The sequence below is a fragment of the Barbus barbus genome (assembly GCF_936440315.1).
Source record: "Barbus barbus genome assembly, chromosome: 8".
Classification (NCBI taxonomy): Eukaryota; Metazoa; Chordata; class Actinopteri; order Cypriniformes; family Cyprinidae; genus Barbus; species Barbus barbus.
In genome coordinates this window covers 28,891,149-28,908,469 of record NC_136736.1, presented here as the reverse complement: position 1 = coordinate 28,908,469, position 17,321 = coordinate 28,891,149, and the positions used below count along the sequence as shown (strand labels likewise).

Sequence of the window (17,321 nt, the reverse complement as noted above, 5' to 3'; positions counted from 1 at the left end):
ATCAAGTTTCTAATAAAAAATAAATCAGATGTGATGAAGAATTCAATTTAAATTCAAAGAATAGTTACAATGTTCTATTGCAACACAGATCAGGAAGTTATTTTATATTGCAGATTTTTTACAGATTTTATCCCCACCGCTAGAATATAAATAAAGTATACCAATACACAACCACAAACCTAAACAACATAAAAATTTAAACACTAGGACTTATAGTCTGAGTTTCCTCTAAGTGCCTCTACATTATTTATTGACTAACAGAAATAAATAAAAACACCACGGTGCTATTATTAAACTAATATCTTTAAAAGCATATTAAAAGCTGGCAATCCTCAGCATGCCCAGAGTAATTTTCTACAGTACATGTGTCACCACTGCGTAAAATCATATTATATGTGAAGAGCCATCAAAGCTCTTGAAGTACAAGGACCAGGATTTACTTCAAGTATACATTTATCAGGATAATTATTTATTTTTTTCCTTCCACCTATAAGTGTAAACACCAAGTTGATGGAAGGAAAGGGAATAATAGGACTTGGTCGTAACTGACTAAAGGAAAATTATAGAAAAAGTGATTTGAAGAGGACTTGTAGGTGTGGAGATTTGCAGGCAACACACAATATGGTCTCAAGTGGCAATTAAGAAGAAACACATATTCCAGAGTTACTGTGGAAACCAGATGAAACAAGTGTGGCTGAGCATTCATGAAAACAAACCCACAGCTAGTCTCAAACTGAGCCTATTGCACATTCATTTTCAGTACTGCATCCCAAAATGGCTTATACCAAGGATAATTTGCCAATTAACAATTAGACCACCAATGTTGGTTTAAGAAAAAAAATGGGAGTTTGAAAAAAAATAAATAAACAGTTTTGTGAAGAAATCATATTCGATTGAATCTACATACTGTTTTTATCACCAGAATTACAAAAGGAATACCAAAATAACCTCACCTACATGTAAAAATTGATCAGCTTTGATGATAATATAAACTCAATTTATTTATTACTCAAGTCTCTGGAATACTTGAATCAGATTGGTCAATCATTGCATTCAAATGTCAAATATTTATGAATAATGACCACTAAGCCGAGATACAGAATTCATGCTGCAATGTTCAGGTCTTGTTTCACTCCACATAGAAATTGTTACAATAAAAAAAAAAAGAATTAAAAACTTACAATAGCTGACTTGCTTGTATGCACTTTTTGCTAGGGATGCACGATATTATCGGACTGATATCGGAATTGGTCGATAATGGCTTTAAATGTAAATATCGGCATCGGCCCGATATGAAAAATTATGCCGATATGTCTTGCCGATAAAGGAATATTAACTCACATGTGCTCAGGGTGTGCTAGTGATTAGATCACGTCAACAGTGTGGCTCATTCTTGAAGCACAGTTTTGTCTGAATGATGATTAGATTAACTCTAATTTTGGATAGCTGCATTTAATCTGTGAAAACACTTACAGAATGACGCGTTCGGTGTGTGATAGAGTAAACAGTAATAGCCTCCCCCGGGTCCTAATGCCCATTCGGTAAGGAGTTTTAATCTGTAGGGGCGCTGTTGACTTCTAATTAAATTAAAAGTCAAATAGTCTTCACAAGTAACATTTAGACTGTGTTTCTATTTAAATAAAGCAGTAATTGATGTCATAAAATTATAAGTATGTTTTGATTTAAAAAGGTCAGAGCTATAGGTTGAATGAAGGAATAAAAAAAAGAAAAAAAAAAATCACAAACATGACACTTGCAAATTAAACTAATTTGATATATACTGATTTATTCATTAGTATGTAATACGTTTTATTTTTCAAACAAATCATAAGCTCTAAAAGATTTTCAGAATTTTTACAACTCTTTTGCTTTAGACCATCTACAAATGTTAAATCTTATAAATAAAATAAAATGATAGGGTTTACACTGCATCTTTCTAGGGGGGAAAATGCAGCGATTGCTATATAGGTTTATTTATAGTTATTTTCAAAGCTGCAATGTGCTGTCAAAAAACCTTCACTATGGTTTATTTAATTCTAACAAATATGTTGTTTTTAAAAACTAACCAATATTAAGAATATTTTGCTTATAATTTCTGCACAGGAGAAACTTGGTGTTGTTTCCAAACAAAAAGGAAATATATCAGTATCGGCCAAAATGATTTGAAAAATATCGGCATATGGGATATTGGCAAAAATCCAATATTGTGCATCCCTACTTTTTGCTAGCTAAAAGCATGCCTAATTATGAGGTAAATCATTGCATGTCCTTCAGTCTGTATCATGAAGGTCAGATTATTAACCATCAGGCTATCATCAACCACCACTGAGGCCATTAGCCAATCTTAAAGATGAAATGTGCTATTCTTTCCAATGTTAAAATCTCAGTTTAATAGAAACTAGAGCCCCATGATTACGATAAATCAGAATTGTGGATTATTTCTAGGGATGCACTGAAAGGAAAATTCTTGGCCGAAGCCAAAGCCGAACAAAATGAAACACAGGGCCGAAGGCCGAATACCGAACAAGGTTTTTCACATTTTTTCCCCCATGTAGTCCTATTTTGCCATTTTTTTTCACCATTGCATGAACTAAATAGCCAAAATGTGCTTTTCACTGTTTTGTCCTGCTTTTCATATAAATAAAAAAATATATTACAAAACAACAATTTCAAAATATTTACTTAACACCGAACATTTTTTAACATTCTATCAGACATTATATCAACAAAGCACAATTTAACTTAAATTGATAAGTTACTCAAATATTTTTGGGCCATTTTTGAGACCGTACAAATATGTTTTACTGTACAAATAAGTGCAGCCTTGCTGAGCAGAAGAGACTTCTTTTAAAACATTAGAATATATTACAGATTGAACAATTTGAACACTATGTGTGAATGTTAAAATAAATGTATAGAGCTGTTGTAGGGCAATTATTATTATCATTATCATTATTATTGTCTTATTTTTTTATTTTATTTTACAGAACAACAGTAAAATTACAATACTAACATTTCTGAATGTTGATGGAGTGGTTGCTTTTTCTTAGATTTTGTTTTGGCTCAACACGCTGCAACTTCAGAAAGCACATGCAAATAGAAAAAGCACCAGCAAATCAAGAAAACATCTCCATCAATTTGACAGCAGCTGCTGCAAATGCTCACAACACAAAGAAAGAAAGAAACACTTTCTTTTTTTGGTTGTGTTGTGGGTATTTGCAGTGCATTTCTTTATTTGGTTGTGTTGTGAGCATTTGTAGCGCTCGTGTGGTCAAAATTGATGAAGTCGTTTTCTTAATTTGCAGGTGTTTTTTCTATTTGCAGCACGTTGAGCTCTCTCAGCCACCGTAGAAACCCACAGGAAGATATTTTCTTCTTTTTGTTGACAATAGCATGCAGATATTTAAATGATTCTCATTACGAATTTGGGAAGATGTTTGTCGCACATATCACATTGTCACGTCTTTAAAAAAATTATAAAAATGTTACTGAGCAAATAACGAGTAACAGTGTTTTAGCGCAGATTTTTCTCGCGCTTTGGACTTTGAACCCTGGCACCGTGAGCTCATGCAGCACTGATTGAATGCATGCAATCCGTGCGTGTATTAGAAAACATAACATTCTGCAGTTTATTTACTAATCGTTTGAGGCCATTTCACGATTTCAATCATCACGTCAACAACCACCCCTTCCTCTTCTCATCGGAGACATGAGATGCAGCGCTAAGCAGTCTCTCGCTGTTGGTGCTTTGTGCTTGTAAAGTTTTTTGCATCTTTCTCTGACAGTTTTAAATACTTTCACACTGCAGACATCTTTGCTGCATTAGTGCACGCTTCTATTTGCTCACGTCATTGTTTCACGTCACGTGTCATGTCAATTTTCAACATTTCATTACATCAAATTTGGTTGCTGAACATTCGGTCCATCCCTAATTTTTTCCCAATACTGTGATCAATATTGTGATAGACAGAACTGAGAACCAGAACTGTGTTGCTTAATTACTTCATTAAACCATGACAGTGAACTTTACACTGGCTTGATTAAAGGGATAGTTCACCAAAAATGAAAATCTTGTAATTTACTCACCCTCATGATGCTCCAAACTAAATTTCTTTCTTCTATTGAACACAAAAGAGGGATGGTAATCAAACAGTTGACGGTAGCCATAGACTTCCAATAGGATAAAGAAGAAAGACATTTGGAACAACACACAGGTTTGGAGCAACAGGAGGGTGAGTAAATCATGAAACTTTTCATTTTGGAGTAGGGGTGGGCGATATGGCAAAAATATATCAGGATTTTTTTAGAAACATCACGATTTCAAGATTTTAATCACAATTCTTTGTCATGTTGGTTATACTATTTTGTCTGCACAGTACAGCCAAACTAATTTCCCTATCATAAAGACAAAGCCTTTCAAGGTAACAAAATCTAAAAAAGAATGGTGGATATTTAGGCCAAAGTGGGCGAAGATAAAAAAATCTGTCATCATTTTATTTGTTATTAAAAAAATAAGAACAAAGATACACATTACAAATACACATAATATACAAATAAAATAAAGTGCTTTATTTTCAGGTACAATTAGGCACATGTAGCAGGAGCATTCAAGAAATTGAATGAACAAATATAACAATACAACTCTATATAGACTGATTCCTATTAAAGATTGATTAACTTTTTTTTTTTCAGTCAAGAGTAGAGTTATTTTTTTTCTTTGCGTTTTGTTGTTTTAACATTAAAGAATAAAAATTCTGTTATCTGTCTATCGATTCTGTCAGTGTTTTATATTTATACCATCATTTACTCACACAAAATTAGTTTTAAACCTGAATGAGTTTCTTTCTTCTGCTGAACATAAATGCAATTTTGAAGAACGTGGAAAACCAAACAGTTGCTGATCCACAGTGACTTTCATAGTATTTTTTTCCCTACTACCAAAGTCAAGGTGGACCAGCAACTGTTTGGTTATCCACGTTCTTCAAAATATCTTTTGTGTTCAGCACTAGAAAGAAATTAATACAGGTTTGGGACAACGTGAGTGTGTAAATAATGACAGAAATTACATTTGTGGGTGAACTATCCCTTTAATGACAGTCGGCTGCATGTTTAGTACCGTCCCTTTAAGACCTGTACGCATCTAATATACAGGCATGCATCCGTTTGTCTCGGCTGTTTACTTTCATTTTAGACATAACCAACTGAGTCTATATGTAAACCTTGTGTGTTTTGACAGTATTAGTTCAAAAGTAACTTACTGGAGTAATCAGGCGCTGTTAGACAGGCGTTTTAGTGCGTGTGCTTCAGGTGTACGGGCTCAGAAAAAAGCGCACAACAGATCAGCGCACGAATGAAAAGCTTAACCGACAAGACTTTGAAGCACGCAAATAATGCACTTTTGTTACTGCGAATAAGTGCAGTGTCCCGTGAGTGTAACTCTACCGTTGAGTTAACACTGATGTGAATGTACAGGTACATCTCAAAAAATTAGAATATCGTGAAAAAGGTCAATATTTTGTGTCACTCATTTCAGAAAGTGAAACCCATATATTATATAGATTCATTACACAGTGAAATACTGCAAGCCTTTATTTGTTGAAATTTGGATGATTATGGCTTACAGATAATGAAAGCCCAAAATTCTGTGTTTCAGAAAATTTGAATATTATATAAGATCAATAAAAAAGGATATTTTAAACAAATGTCAGGCTTCTGAAAAGTATGTTCATTTCGATGCACTCAATACTTGGTTGGGCCTCGTTTTGCATGAATTGCTGCATCAATGCGGCGTGGCATGGAGGCAAACAGCCTGTGGCACTGCTCAGGTGTAATGGAAGCCCAGGTTGCTTTGATAGCGGCCTTTAGGTCATCTGCATTGTTGGGTCTGGTGTCTCTCTTCAATCAAGCACAGTAACACCATGGTCACTGAGCCAGCTTTTGGTACCTTTGGCAGTGTGGGCAGGTGGCAAGTCCTGCTGCAAAATGAAATCAGCATCTCCATAAAGCTTGTCAGCAGAAGGAAGCATGAAGTGCTCTAAAATTTCCTGGTAGATGGCTGCATTGACTGTGGACTTCAGAAAACACAGTGGACCAACACCAGCAGATGACATGGCAGCCCAAATCATCAATGACTGTGGAAACTTCACACTGGACTTCAAGCAGCTTGGATTCTGTGCCTCTCCACTCTTCCTCCAGACTCTGGGACCTTGATTTCCAAATGAAATGCTAAATTTACTTTCATCTGAAAAGAGGACTTTGGACCACTGAGCAACAGTCCAGTTCTTTTTCTCCACAGCCCAGGTAAGATGCTTCTGACGTTGTCTCTGGTTCAGAAGCGGCTTGGTAGCCCTTTTCCTGAAGACGTCTGAGCGTGGTGACTCTTGATGCACTGACTCCAGCTTCAGTCCACTCCTTGTGAAGCTCTCACAAGTGTTTGAATCAGCTTTGCTTGACAGTATTCTCAAGCTTGCAGTCATCCCTGTTGCTTGTGCACCTTTTCCTACCCAAATTCTTCCTTCCAGTCAACTTTGCATTTAATATGCTTTGATACAGCACTCTGTAAACAGCCACACCTTTCAGTAAAGACCGTCTGTGACTTACCCTCTTTGTGGAGGGCGTCAATGTTCGTCTTCTGGATCATTGCCAAGTCAGCAGTCTTCCCCATTATTGTGGTTTAAAAGAACAAGAGATACCCAGAATTTTTACTGTAGGGATGGTTATTAATTGAAACTCAAATGTAAATATTCTAATATTTTGAGATACTGATTTTTGACTTTCATGAGCTGTAAGCTCTAATCATCAAAATTAAAACAAAAAAACTTGAAATGTTATACTTAACATGTAATCAATCTAAAATATATGAAAGTTTCAGTTTTTGAAATTACAAAAAAAAAAAACTTTCACGATATTCTAATTTTTTAAGATGTACCTGTACAATATATAGAGACGCTGGCGCCAGAACTGAACTGATAGAATGTGCGCTGTAGCACAATACTTCTTCAAAAGCAGATCGTGGAGACATTTTTATCGTCCATATCGAACACCCCTATTTTGGAGTGAACTATATTAACAGCATGAGAAACAAAATTAATACTCCTATCCCAATATACAGTAATCGTTGAAGCGGTCACAACAAGTTTACTGGTTCACGTAACAGTTCAGCGTGAACTCAATGACCGTCTGCGTACAGGGTTATGGACTCCAGCAAATACTCCATTTATAAGCAATGAAGCCGTTAATCAGCACAGGCAAACGGTCAGTGCACCTGAAACAACAACACACGATCCTTAACAGGCTCTCTGAAATTCCTATCACTAGAGATGGCCACAGAGCACTTATCCAATTTATGAATTAATTAATAATGAAGTTAGTTGTGGATTCTTTTTACTATTAATCTTCATATTATTTTAATTTATATTGTTGCACTCTTACTGTAAACATGTTTTAGGTTCTAGAAATCTTGCACAAAATGAAAGTATCACCTGGAGGTTATGGCTCTCTAGTCTCATCTCCAGAACGTTGTTTTGCTCTTCCAGCTGCTGACGTTCTGCCTCCAATTCCTCGATCTTCAGCCTGAAAAAACAAACACATACACCCATACATATACAAATGTCATTTCTCATCCAAGCATAATGAAAACCATTGTCAAAAATGTAAATCTCAAAAATATTCAACATCTGTTTTTCAGAAAAGCATGGAGGAACACGGCCATAACAACAATAATAATGTTCTACCATGAAGAGGTAAATAAAAGGTAAACACAACAGGTTCAGAAGTTTGAGTAAAACATTCTATAAATAAGTGGGGTTCAAAATTCTGAGACCACACTGACAATGAGGATTCAAAATCAAATAACTTAATAGTACATAAATAGTCATTAATTAAAATCTTGTCATTTTAGAATTTTCTGGTGTTAAATTAAATACTTAAACTTTAAGAGCATTCCATTTTTGTAATCAAATAAATGTGTGACAAATCATGAGCAAAAGGACATATCAAATACTATGAAAAACAGTTCATATTCAATATCAATTTGCACATTTTAACTCAAATTGATATGCCTGCAAAATAACTTGCAATAAAAAAAAAAAAGAACAATTTTCATTAGTGGTCTCGGATATTTAAGAAGACCTTTTTGAATTCTTACTCTTGAATGTTCTGTATAATTTCTCAGAAAGTAATATGGTAAGCATTGGTTGGTTTAGTTTTGGTTCTGAAGATTACCATGTGGGGTCTTGGACTTGTATTCAGTTCAACAAATATTAAATTAAGGTGTAAACAGCTTAGTTCCAGGAGTGATTAAATGCAATTCTATAGAGAATAATTACAGGATCATAAAGAAAGAGGAAAAAGGAGAAAGTAGGCACAGGATGAAAGCTCACTTTTCAAGCAAGGCCACAAAAGCTAATGTAGTATAATCACATTTCCATAGTAATTAGGCAATGCAACAGGCCATGAAAAAAACCCACAGACTTCAGTTTCTCTCAGTCTAAAGCTCCGTTCACAACGCCAGCGACTTACAGTGACCAAGTAGCATGAACATTTCAATAAGAGATGGCTATTTTCAGCGACATGAGTGGTAGCGACTGTTGCTTGTATATTGGTTATCTATGCACTGAAAAAAAAAAATAAGTTGACCTAACTCAGAAAAAATAAGGCAACCTATCACATTCAACTTGCTAAGTTAACTCAACTAGCAACCGACAACTTAAACACTTTAGTTCGTCTAATGAATAAAAGTCAGTCTATTAAGTGTTAAATGAGCAACCAAAGATTTTTTTTTTTTTTTTTTTGCATTTAGCAATGCTAATCTTTTTTTAACAATCCTCTTTCTTTTAGATTTGTTTATTTTCAAAGCCTACATAATATGGGTAGCATTTACCTCTTAAGACTAAAGGCAAACATTTATGCTGATAGACAAATGTATTAAACAAGTTGCAATGAGATGCACATATACAGTACCTCAACACACGATTCACAACCATGGTGAGGATCAACTAATTTTAAATCAATAAAAATATGAACTCTGATCCAAATGACAGCTAAGTGACAGTGACAGCAGCAGCAGCATAAATTAAGCAAGTAAATGAAAAACAATGATAATATTTTAATAATAATTAACATAAAACGTTTTCAAGCTGCAATGCATGCTGGGAACTTGTGCAATGTAAATTGTTTTGTTCAGATGACTCAATTTGAAAAGTTGGGAGAACATTTGGATATGTTGTGAACAAATACTTGAGCATCTAAGTAAGGTAAACAAAACTTTTGCTAGCGACATGTTTAGAGTATTTTTGTTCGGTTCACAAAAAAAAAAAAAAAAGGTAAACTGACTTCTAAAAATTCGATGTTCAGGCTACTTTTTTTTTTTTACATTGGTTAGTAGAACTTTTCGAAGGTTGGATTTTTTACAGTGTGGAAGAATCAACCACAAAAATCACACAATCAATAAATCACCAATGTGACTTCATTACTTATTTTATTTATTAATTTTACACAGAAACAGGCTTCCATAATGATCAGATCAGACATGACGCAAATATGAAATTTCATTTCTCACATATCACTTTGTTACCTGAGAGAGCTGACTTCCTCCGCTGTTGTTAAGGTGTTTTTCTCTGCATTAGACACCTGCTGCTCTTTCAGTGCCTCAAGTTCAGCAGTCACCTGAGCAAATGATTAAAAAAAATTATAAAAAGGCTAAATAATTGGCACTGTATTCCAAAAACAGTAATTTACTGTAAATCTCAGCATATGAAACACCTGCATCCTAGCGGCAATGTTATTTCTGTATTTCTGTTAATATCTTGACTTCTGCCTTATGTGATTTTCCACTTCTTGCATGCATTATAGCACAAATTTTAATCAATTTTTTATGATCGGAACGGTAGCTGACAATCGTATAAATGCCAAAAGGAAGTTCCCACGGTGATGAATGTGACTTACCATCTGAGCTTGTAATTTGAAGGTGCCTGCCTCCTCCTGGGCTTTAGACAGTTGGGTCTATCAGAGTGAAACAGATTATTCCCATAAAAACAAGAACCTAGATACTAAACCATAAAGTCCTTGATTACAAAGTCATGAGTGCTATCAACATCAAGGAAGTTATCTGGATGCAACTTCCAGACAGACCAGTCTGCATGAGTAGAGGTGTAGAATTTTTATAACACCAGCACAGTTTTTTTATAACATAGTATAACTTGAAATTAATTGAACCACACATTTTATAACATGAAATCAACCATATAGCTAATATTAACATCTAATAAATATTTTTAGTCTCATAACATATTGAAAATTCGCAATAACTTATTACTAAATGCTTCTGACAGATCTTTCTGCTGATGCATCCAAGGGGGAAAAAACTATATATTAGTCAATAGAGCTAGGCAATATAGCTAAATGTATTTTGTCCATCGTGGCCAAGCACCTTACATTTAAAAAGTTTACTATAATAAGCACCTAGTTCTCACCTCCATCTCTGTATTATGTGTCTGGACTTTCTGCAGCATGTCCTCTGCCTCCTTGACCCGGAGCATGAGCTGAGGGGAGTATTCACTTGTGGCCAGCTCGCTGTCGTACGACTCTAATATGGCCCTCATTCCATCGCGCTCCTGACCCACATACAAAAGCACAAGCTTCAATTCCAGAACTCAATTCAGGCCAAGCTGGGTCAGTACAATATAAAGATATCATGCATATAAAACTAGCTGAAACACTTGTAGGACCATAAATGGACGATTCTGATCTTCATTGTCGGGTGAACAAGTAAAAAAAAAAAAAAAACAATTTCCAAATGAAAGAATCTGCTTACTGTCTTAATGTAAATTTAACTACAACAGCTTGATTGCGTTTCACTTATTACTGAACTTAATTCACATGCTATATCGGTCAACTTAATCAATGTACTACATATTAATTGGCAGGCTTCAGCTGTAATGTCATTGTAATGTTCTAAATACAGGAGGAGAGACGCAAGAAATATTAGAGGAGAATTAATGGGGTGAACGAGCTCCCATCTGAGTCGGAGTCATCTGTGTAAATATCTCATTTTAGAGTAGATTAAACCGAAATTAAATCTAGTCTAGTCTCTAAAGCCGAAACCAGCAGGATCAATAAAACATTGTGATTCATTATCCGGAGTGTGAACTGAGAATACAAAAACAACCAACAGAGTAAAAAAAAAAAGCTATGACAGGCACATGCCCATATATGCTCCCAAACAACAAAGGTTGCTAAGGTTAATGCTGAATAACCCTCACTAAAAGACCTTTAAAAACATTTTAAAGAAAAAGCTGAGGCATTTGTAGAGCTATAGTTAAGTTCATCTGATGTAATAATCAATGTAACTGACGTCAAAGCTTCCATAAAGATATAGCAGTAAATTTGTGAATGTCTCACTTCTTCTTAAAAAAAAAAAAAACACGTCTTTTTTTTGTGCAATGTGAAATTATGGCAAATATTAAAAAAAAATTATAGAACACTTCTCCTCTACTGTCTCAATGGAATGGATGGACAATGAATTGATTGTTATTTCCAAAGGTAATTCTTATGAATGCAATATTTTTTTAAATGTATGAACGTAATAAAACAATTTCTTTTAACCATTTAAATCATAAAATATAAAGTAGTATTTAAATTATTGTGCATTGTTGTAATAAAGTAAATGTATTAATTATTTATTAATTTCGGAATGAAATACATAATAGACATACTTATTGCAAGTTGAAAGAAAGAAAAGAAAAGATTTTATTCTTATCTCTGCACTACTTTTTAAAGGTCAACGAGGTATCCGTTTTATTACCTGAAGTCATGAAAACAGTTCAGGTTTAATATGAGTTATACCACCTAAGGGGTTCAACACACTAGCACATATCAGTATATTCACACACATACGTATAACACACACACACACACACACACCTTCCAATGCTATTTTTCTACTTTCATTGTAATGAAATTCACCCTTGCTGTTATCTTAAACTCAGCTCATTCGTCCCACAGATAGCAAACTCTTATTTAGGACTCTATTATTTTGGCACCGGCCTCTGAGTTTCTGTGCCGGAGAGGGAATCTATGTGGGTGAGTGAGTAAGGAAACGAATCTGTGCCGCACTGCAGTTTTTTTCCCCACCCCTATGGATCTTCATTTAATGGAGAACTTGGGTCAATGCTACAATAAAAACCTTTTTATCATGGCTTTTAATCATAGCTAGAAAACGGTTCATCAAATATGCTCTAAAGACAGCCAATGCATTTTCCTGGTTTTGCAGCACATGAAGTGCTGAAGTTGTCAATAATGGCTAGTGACAAACAGCCTCCAAATTCTAACATGTCAATTCTATTAAGTCTATGAAACTCTGCACATGTAAACAGGTTTATCATCATATACATAAGTCAAAAGTTTGGACACTACTGAACTGATTATGGCTGCATGACAATTGTTAATGAGACAATCTCGATTAGATTTTAATAAATTATTCTCATTTGAGATATACAGTGCCCTCCACAAGTACTGGAACAGTAAGGCCAATTCCTTTATTTTTGCTGTAGACTGAAAACATTTGGGTTTGACATCAAAAGATGAATATGAGATGAGAGATTAACATTTCAGCTTTTATTTACAGGTATTTTCATCTGGATCTGATACACAACTTAGAAGATAGCACCTTTTGTTTGAACCCACCCATTTTTCATGTTACCAAAAGTATTGGAACAGATAGAATTATCATAGATTAAAGTGAAAAAGACTTCTTATTTAGTTGCAAATCCTTTGCTTTCAATAAATGCATCAAGCCTGTGACCCACTGACATCACCAAACTTTTGCATTCTTCTTTTGTGATGCTTTTCCAGGCTTTCACCGCAGCCTCTTTCAGTTTTGGGGGGTTACTCCCTTCAGTCTCTTCTTTAGCAGGTAAAATGCGTACTCTACAGGGTTTAAGTGTGGAGATTGACTTGGCCAGTCTAAAACCTTCCACTTCTTGCCCCTGATGAACTCCTTTGTTGCTTTGGCACTATGTTTTGGGTCATTATCTTGCTGCATGATGAAGGATCTCCCAATCAGTTTGGTTGCATCTTTCTGTAAATTGTCAGACAAAATATTTCTGTAGACTTCTGAGTTAATTTTGCTGCTGCCATCATGCGTTACATCATTAATGAAGATTAATGAGCCTGTCCCAGAAGAAGCGATGAAAGCCCAAGCCATTACATTACTTGTGTAATGTGTACTATAATGTACACCTGTGTACATTATAGATGAGCTTGTATGTTTGGGATCATGAGCAGATCCTTTCTTTCTCCAAACTTTAGCCTTTCCATCACTTTGGTCCATAAAATCAGCCCATAAAACCTTGTCCCAGAATTTTTGAGGCTCGTCTCCTATTCTTCTTGCTAATGAGTGGTTTGCATCTTCTGGTGTAGCCTCTGTACTTTTGTTCATGAAGTCTTCTGCGAACAGTAGATTGTCATACCTTCACTCCTGCCCTCTGAAGGTTGTTGCTGATGTCACTAACAGTTGTTTTAGGGTCTTTCTTTACAGCTGTCACAATGTTTCTGTCATCAACTGCAGATGTTTTCCTTGATCTACCCGTTTGAGGTGTGTTACTTAGTACACCAGTGGTTTCTTTCTTCCTCAGGAGATTCCAAATGGTTGTACTTGCTATTGCCAGTGTTTGTGCAATGGTTTGATTGATTTTTCATCTTCTCTCAGCTTCACAATTGCTCGTTTTTCACTCATAGACACCTCTCTGGTTTTCATGTTGGTTACACATCTAACTATAAATGCAGTCTGCACGGATCTGAAACTGAGCGCAGACATTCAGTGCTATTTATTGTTTGAATAATCAATTAATAGGACACACCAGGGCAACAAAGTCAGTCACATGTTCCAATACTTTTGGTAACATGAAAAATGGGTGGGTTCAAACAAAAGGTGCTATCTAAATTGTGTATCAGATCCAGATGAAAATACCTGTAAATAAAAGCTGAAATGTTAATCTCTCATCTCATATTCATCTTTTGATGTCAAACCCAAATGTTTACAGTCTACAGCAAAAATAAAGGAATTGGCCTTACTGTTCCAATGCTTTTGGAGGGCACTGTATATTTTTAAATTTAATCATGATTATTGCACGTTCATGTAACCTCGAATCAAGAGAACGTCAAATCATATGCAGGGTTTACCTCATCCAGTTTCCTGATTTATCATTTTATCTTAAATATTAACACGGTCTCTTCTGGTAAAACCGTAAGTAGCTCTCAAAAGCTAAAACAGTGCAACTCCTAATATTAATTCCAAGAATTACAAATTATCTTAACATTTTTTTCCATTAAAATATCTATTAAAAATTACTTTGTATATTTGTCACGTTTGGATTTATTACAGTTTGTCATTGACAAGGTTTGTTTGCAGATTTAACTGCAGCAAATAGCACAAGCGGCCTCGTGAAGGAACATGGACTGACTGCATTAAACTTTTTTTTTTGAGCAAAACATTACAGTGAAACTCCAACATACACATTTTTCTGTTTTTAAATCATCAGCACTTTTTTTTAACTGTGTGTGTGTGTGTGTGTGTGTGTGTGTGTATGTGTGTGCAAATGGTTGCCAAGTTTAGAAAAGATTAAGTAATACACTGGGCAGAAAACATATCCATTTAAGAAAAAAAATAATAATAAATCCCCTGATTGGAGGATTTAAACACTTGACATCTGACAACCCCAGACATGAAAGCTTATTTGAAATGCAAGATAACAAAAATGTCAAATTAAAAAAAAAGAAAAATTCTCAGGATAAATAACCAGTAGGCCAATAATGAAGACTATTACTCTTCATTAATTGAGAGAAGCACAAAGCGTGATAATGATTAAAATACAATTAATTACATTGGGATGAAATTGACTAAATTCTCCTGTCTAAACTAGGGCTGTGTATCACCAGCAAAGTCACAATACGATACGAATCACGATACAGAGGCCACGATATGATACGTATCACAATACGGGACTGCTCTGAATTTCACCTCAGAAGAATTTAGTAAAACAGCTGTTTATTAAACACTGCATACTATAGGGCCATTGCTATAGTACTATTGGCAGAGCAGGCAGTTGACCTCTGCATTAAGAAAGGGCCTCCATAACTGTACCACAATACGATATAGGTAATGGCATTTGTTTCATGTTTACATTGTGTACTCCCCACCAGGTACAATATTCTGATTGTTTGCATCTCGTTTTTAAGCCCATAAATAATAATGTACTCGTTCTAATAAATTTATATTGTAATGTACTCATTCTAATGTATTAAAATCATCTTAACATTGCTGGTAGGTTATCATTGCACACTCCCTACGTTTAAAAAAATACAAATTAGAAGAGTTCCTCACGCACACACGTTTAATCACACAGATCACGCTGTCACAGGCACTCTTTTTAGCGCTCAGACAAACCTTTTTGCGCTGCCCCGCAATTTTATCAATAAAACAGCTAAATCGCTGAAGAGCTACATTATCTTTCTTAACAAGGAGCTGGTAACATCATCGTTTCTAAAGCAATTAACTCCACAACTTCACTGTTAATAGAGAAACACTGCAAAACGGTGGTAATTCATACATACACAGCCTCTCTCCCTCTCTTTCTCATAAATGAACACTTGATAAATTACACTTTTCTGAGAATAAAATATCGAAGTGGAGATCGCTAAACTGCAAGCTAACCGGTGCTTTCAGAAACAAGTGCGTTTATCCAAAGTGGAGAGAGCGCGCATACACATGGTTGCCAGGTTGACAACACACTAAGCAGATATTTCCGTATTGCGCAAGTGGGAGGCTCCGTTTCGGGGATTACATCTCTTTATATCTGGCAACCCTGGTTGTGTTCCTCTGCGGCCAGATTAAACCTTGTTGTGGCCTATATAATATGCTCTATTCATTATATTTTAGAAACCTTGCACTTTTCTACTCTGTTTTAAACGGTGATCCTGAATTCAAATTAAGCTCGGTTCACTGCTGCACATGTGCCACAGTATCGATACAGAAACAGCTGTATCAATACTCGTACCGTCAGATCGCTGTGACGATACATCGTCGTATCGATGTATTGAACACAGCACTAGTCTAAAAGTTGTTTTGTTTGAAATTAGATTTGTCGAAAAGTTGTGCAATGCTATTACAGCTTATACAAAAATTAGAATTAACTGGACAAGCATTTAACTGAGCATAACACCAACATAATTACTGAATAATAGAGAAACAGATGCGCGTGCTAGCTTATCTTTACTTTTAATTACTTGTTCTGAAAGCTCTAATTTTCCATGTGTGTTTAAAGCAGGGTGGTACGCTGGAGGAGAGGATGTTCTAAATGTCTCTAGTGTGGACATCATTACACTCAAACACTGACCTCATTAAATCAAATACCACCTATTCAGGAGCTTATTGAACCCTTTGTTAATTACCAGTTTACCAAGCTGTTGACAAACAAAGAACAAGAGTATTATTCGCATACACAATAAGGCGCTGCTCCAGTGATTTATCTAAATCTCATCCTAGCCTTTGGAAAGAACATCACGCCAGGAAGGACACTTTGTAGATTTCTATAGGAGTTCCAGCCGTCCATACTGCCTATGAGATTAAGGTTGAGAGAATGATAATGGGTCATATCAGAATTTTGGCCATTTTCCCTCGTTTAAAGGTTTTCTCACCCTATTGTCATTCCAGAAGTTCATCTTCGAAACAAAAATGAAATTCTGTCCCTCCACGGAAAGTCCACAAAATATAATGGTGTGTTCACATCAAACGCGAATGTAATTATTCGCGCGATACAAAGTCAATGCAAAGACGTGAATGGAGGGGAATTTGCATCAGGTGAAGCGAATGAAACGAAATGCCCAACGTGTTTCCCACGAACGCGCGATATTTGCCTCAATCACATCTTCTGCGCAAGTTAAAAAATTTTTTTTAAATCGAGCGGAAAATTCACTTGATGCGTTCTCGAGCAATCCAATCAGCAAAGAGTTTGACACGTCCAGTTAAATCAGAAAATGGAAGAGAGCATTATTGTAGCCATCTGTTATGATATGTCTGGAGCATAGAAAATAATTAAAATCAGTGGTATTTTATTAGCATAGCTACAGAGATGCAACTATCAATAATAAAAAAAATAATAATATCAGTGTACGTTATATACAGTAGTAAAATCTAACACACATTAGCGTAGGATCAATAGCCTCCTCTGGATGGCGGTGTTTTGCGTTTGGCTTTCTATTGTATTTGGGACTTTCACAACAGGTACAAAACAGCGATTGCGGTCATCTCCACCGTGGTTTAT

General features: G+C 35.4%; 1 protein-coding gene across 1 annotated transcript in view; it reads right to left on the bottom strand.

Moving 5' to 3' along the window:
* The window catches only part of LOC306873442 (mitotic spindle assembly checkpoint protein MAD1-like), a 76,014-nt gene that overhangs the window by 36,981 nt on the left and 21,712 nt on the right, over nucleotides 1-17,321 (bottom strand). Inside the window, exons 12-15 of the mRNA XM_079422730.1 lie at nucleotides 10,473-10,613; nucleotides 9,946-10,002; nucleotides 9,575-9,666; nucleotides 7,482-7,572 (exon numbers count right to left, since the gene is read on the bottom strand). Coding sequence (XP_079278856.1) covers nucleotides 7,482-7,572; nucleotides 9,575-9,666; nucleotides 9,946-10,002; nucleotides 10,473-10,613 — 381 coding nt within the window. The remainder of the gene's footprint in view (nucleotides 1-7,481; nucleotides 7,573-9,574; nucleotides 9,667-9,945; nucleotides 10,003-10,472; nucleotides 10,614-17,321) is intronic.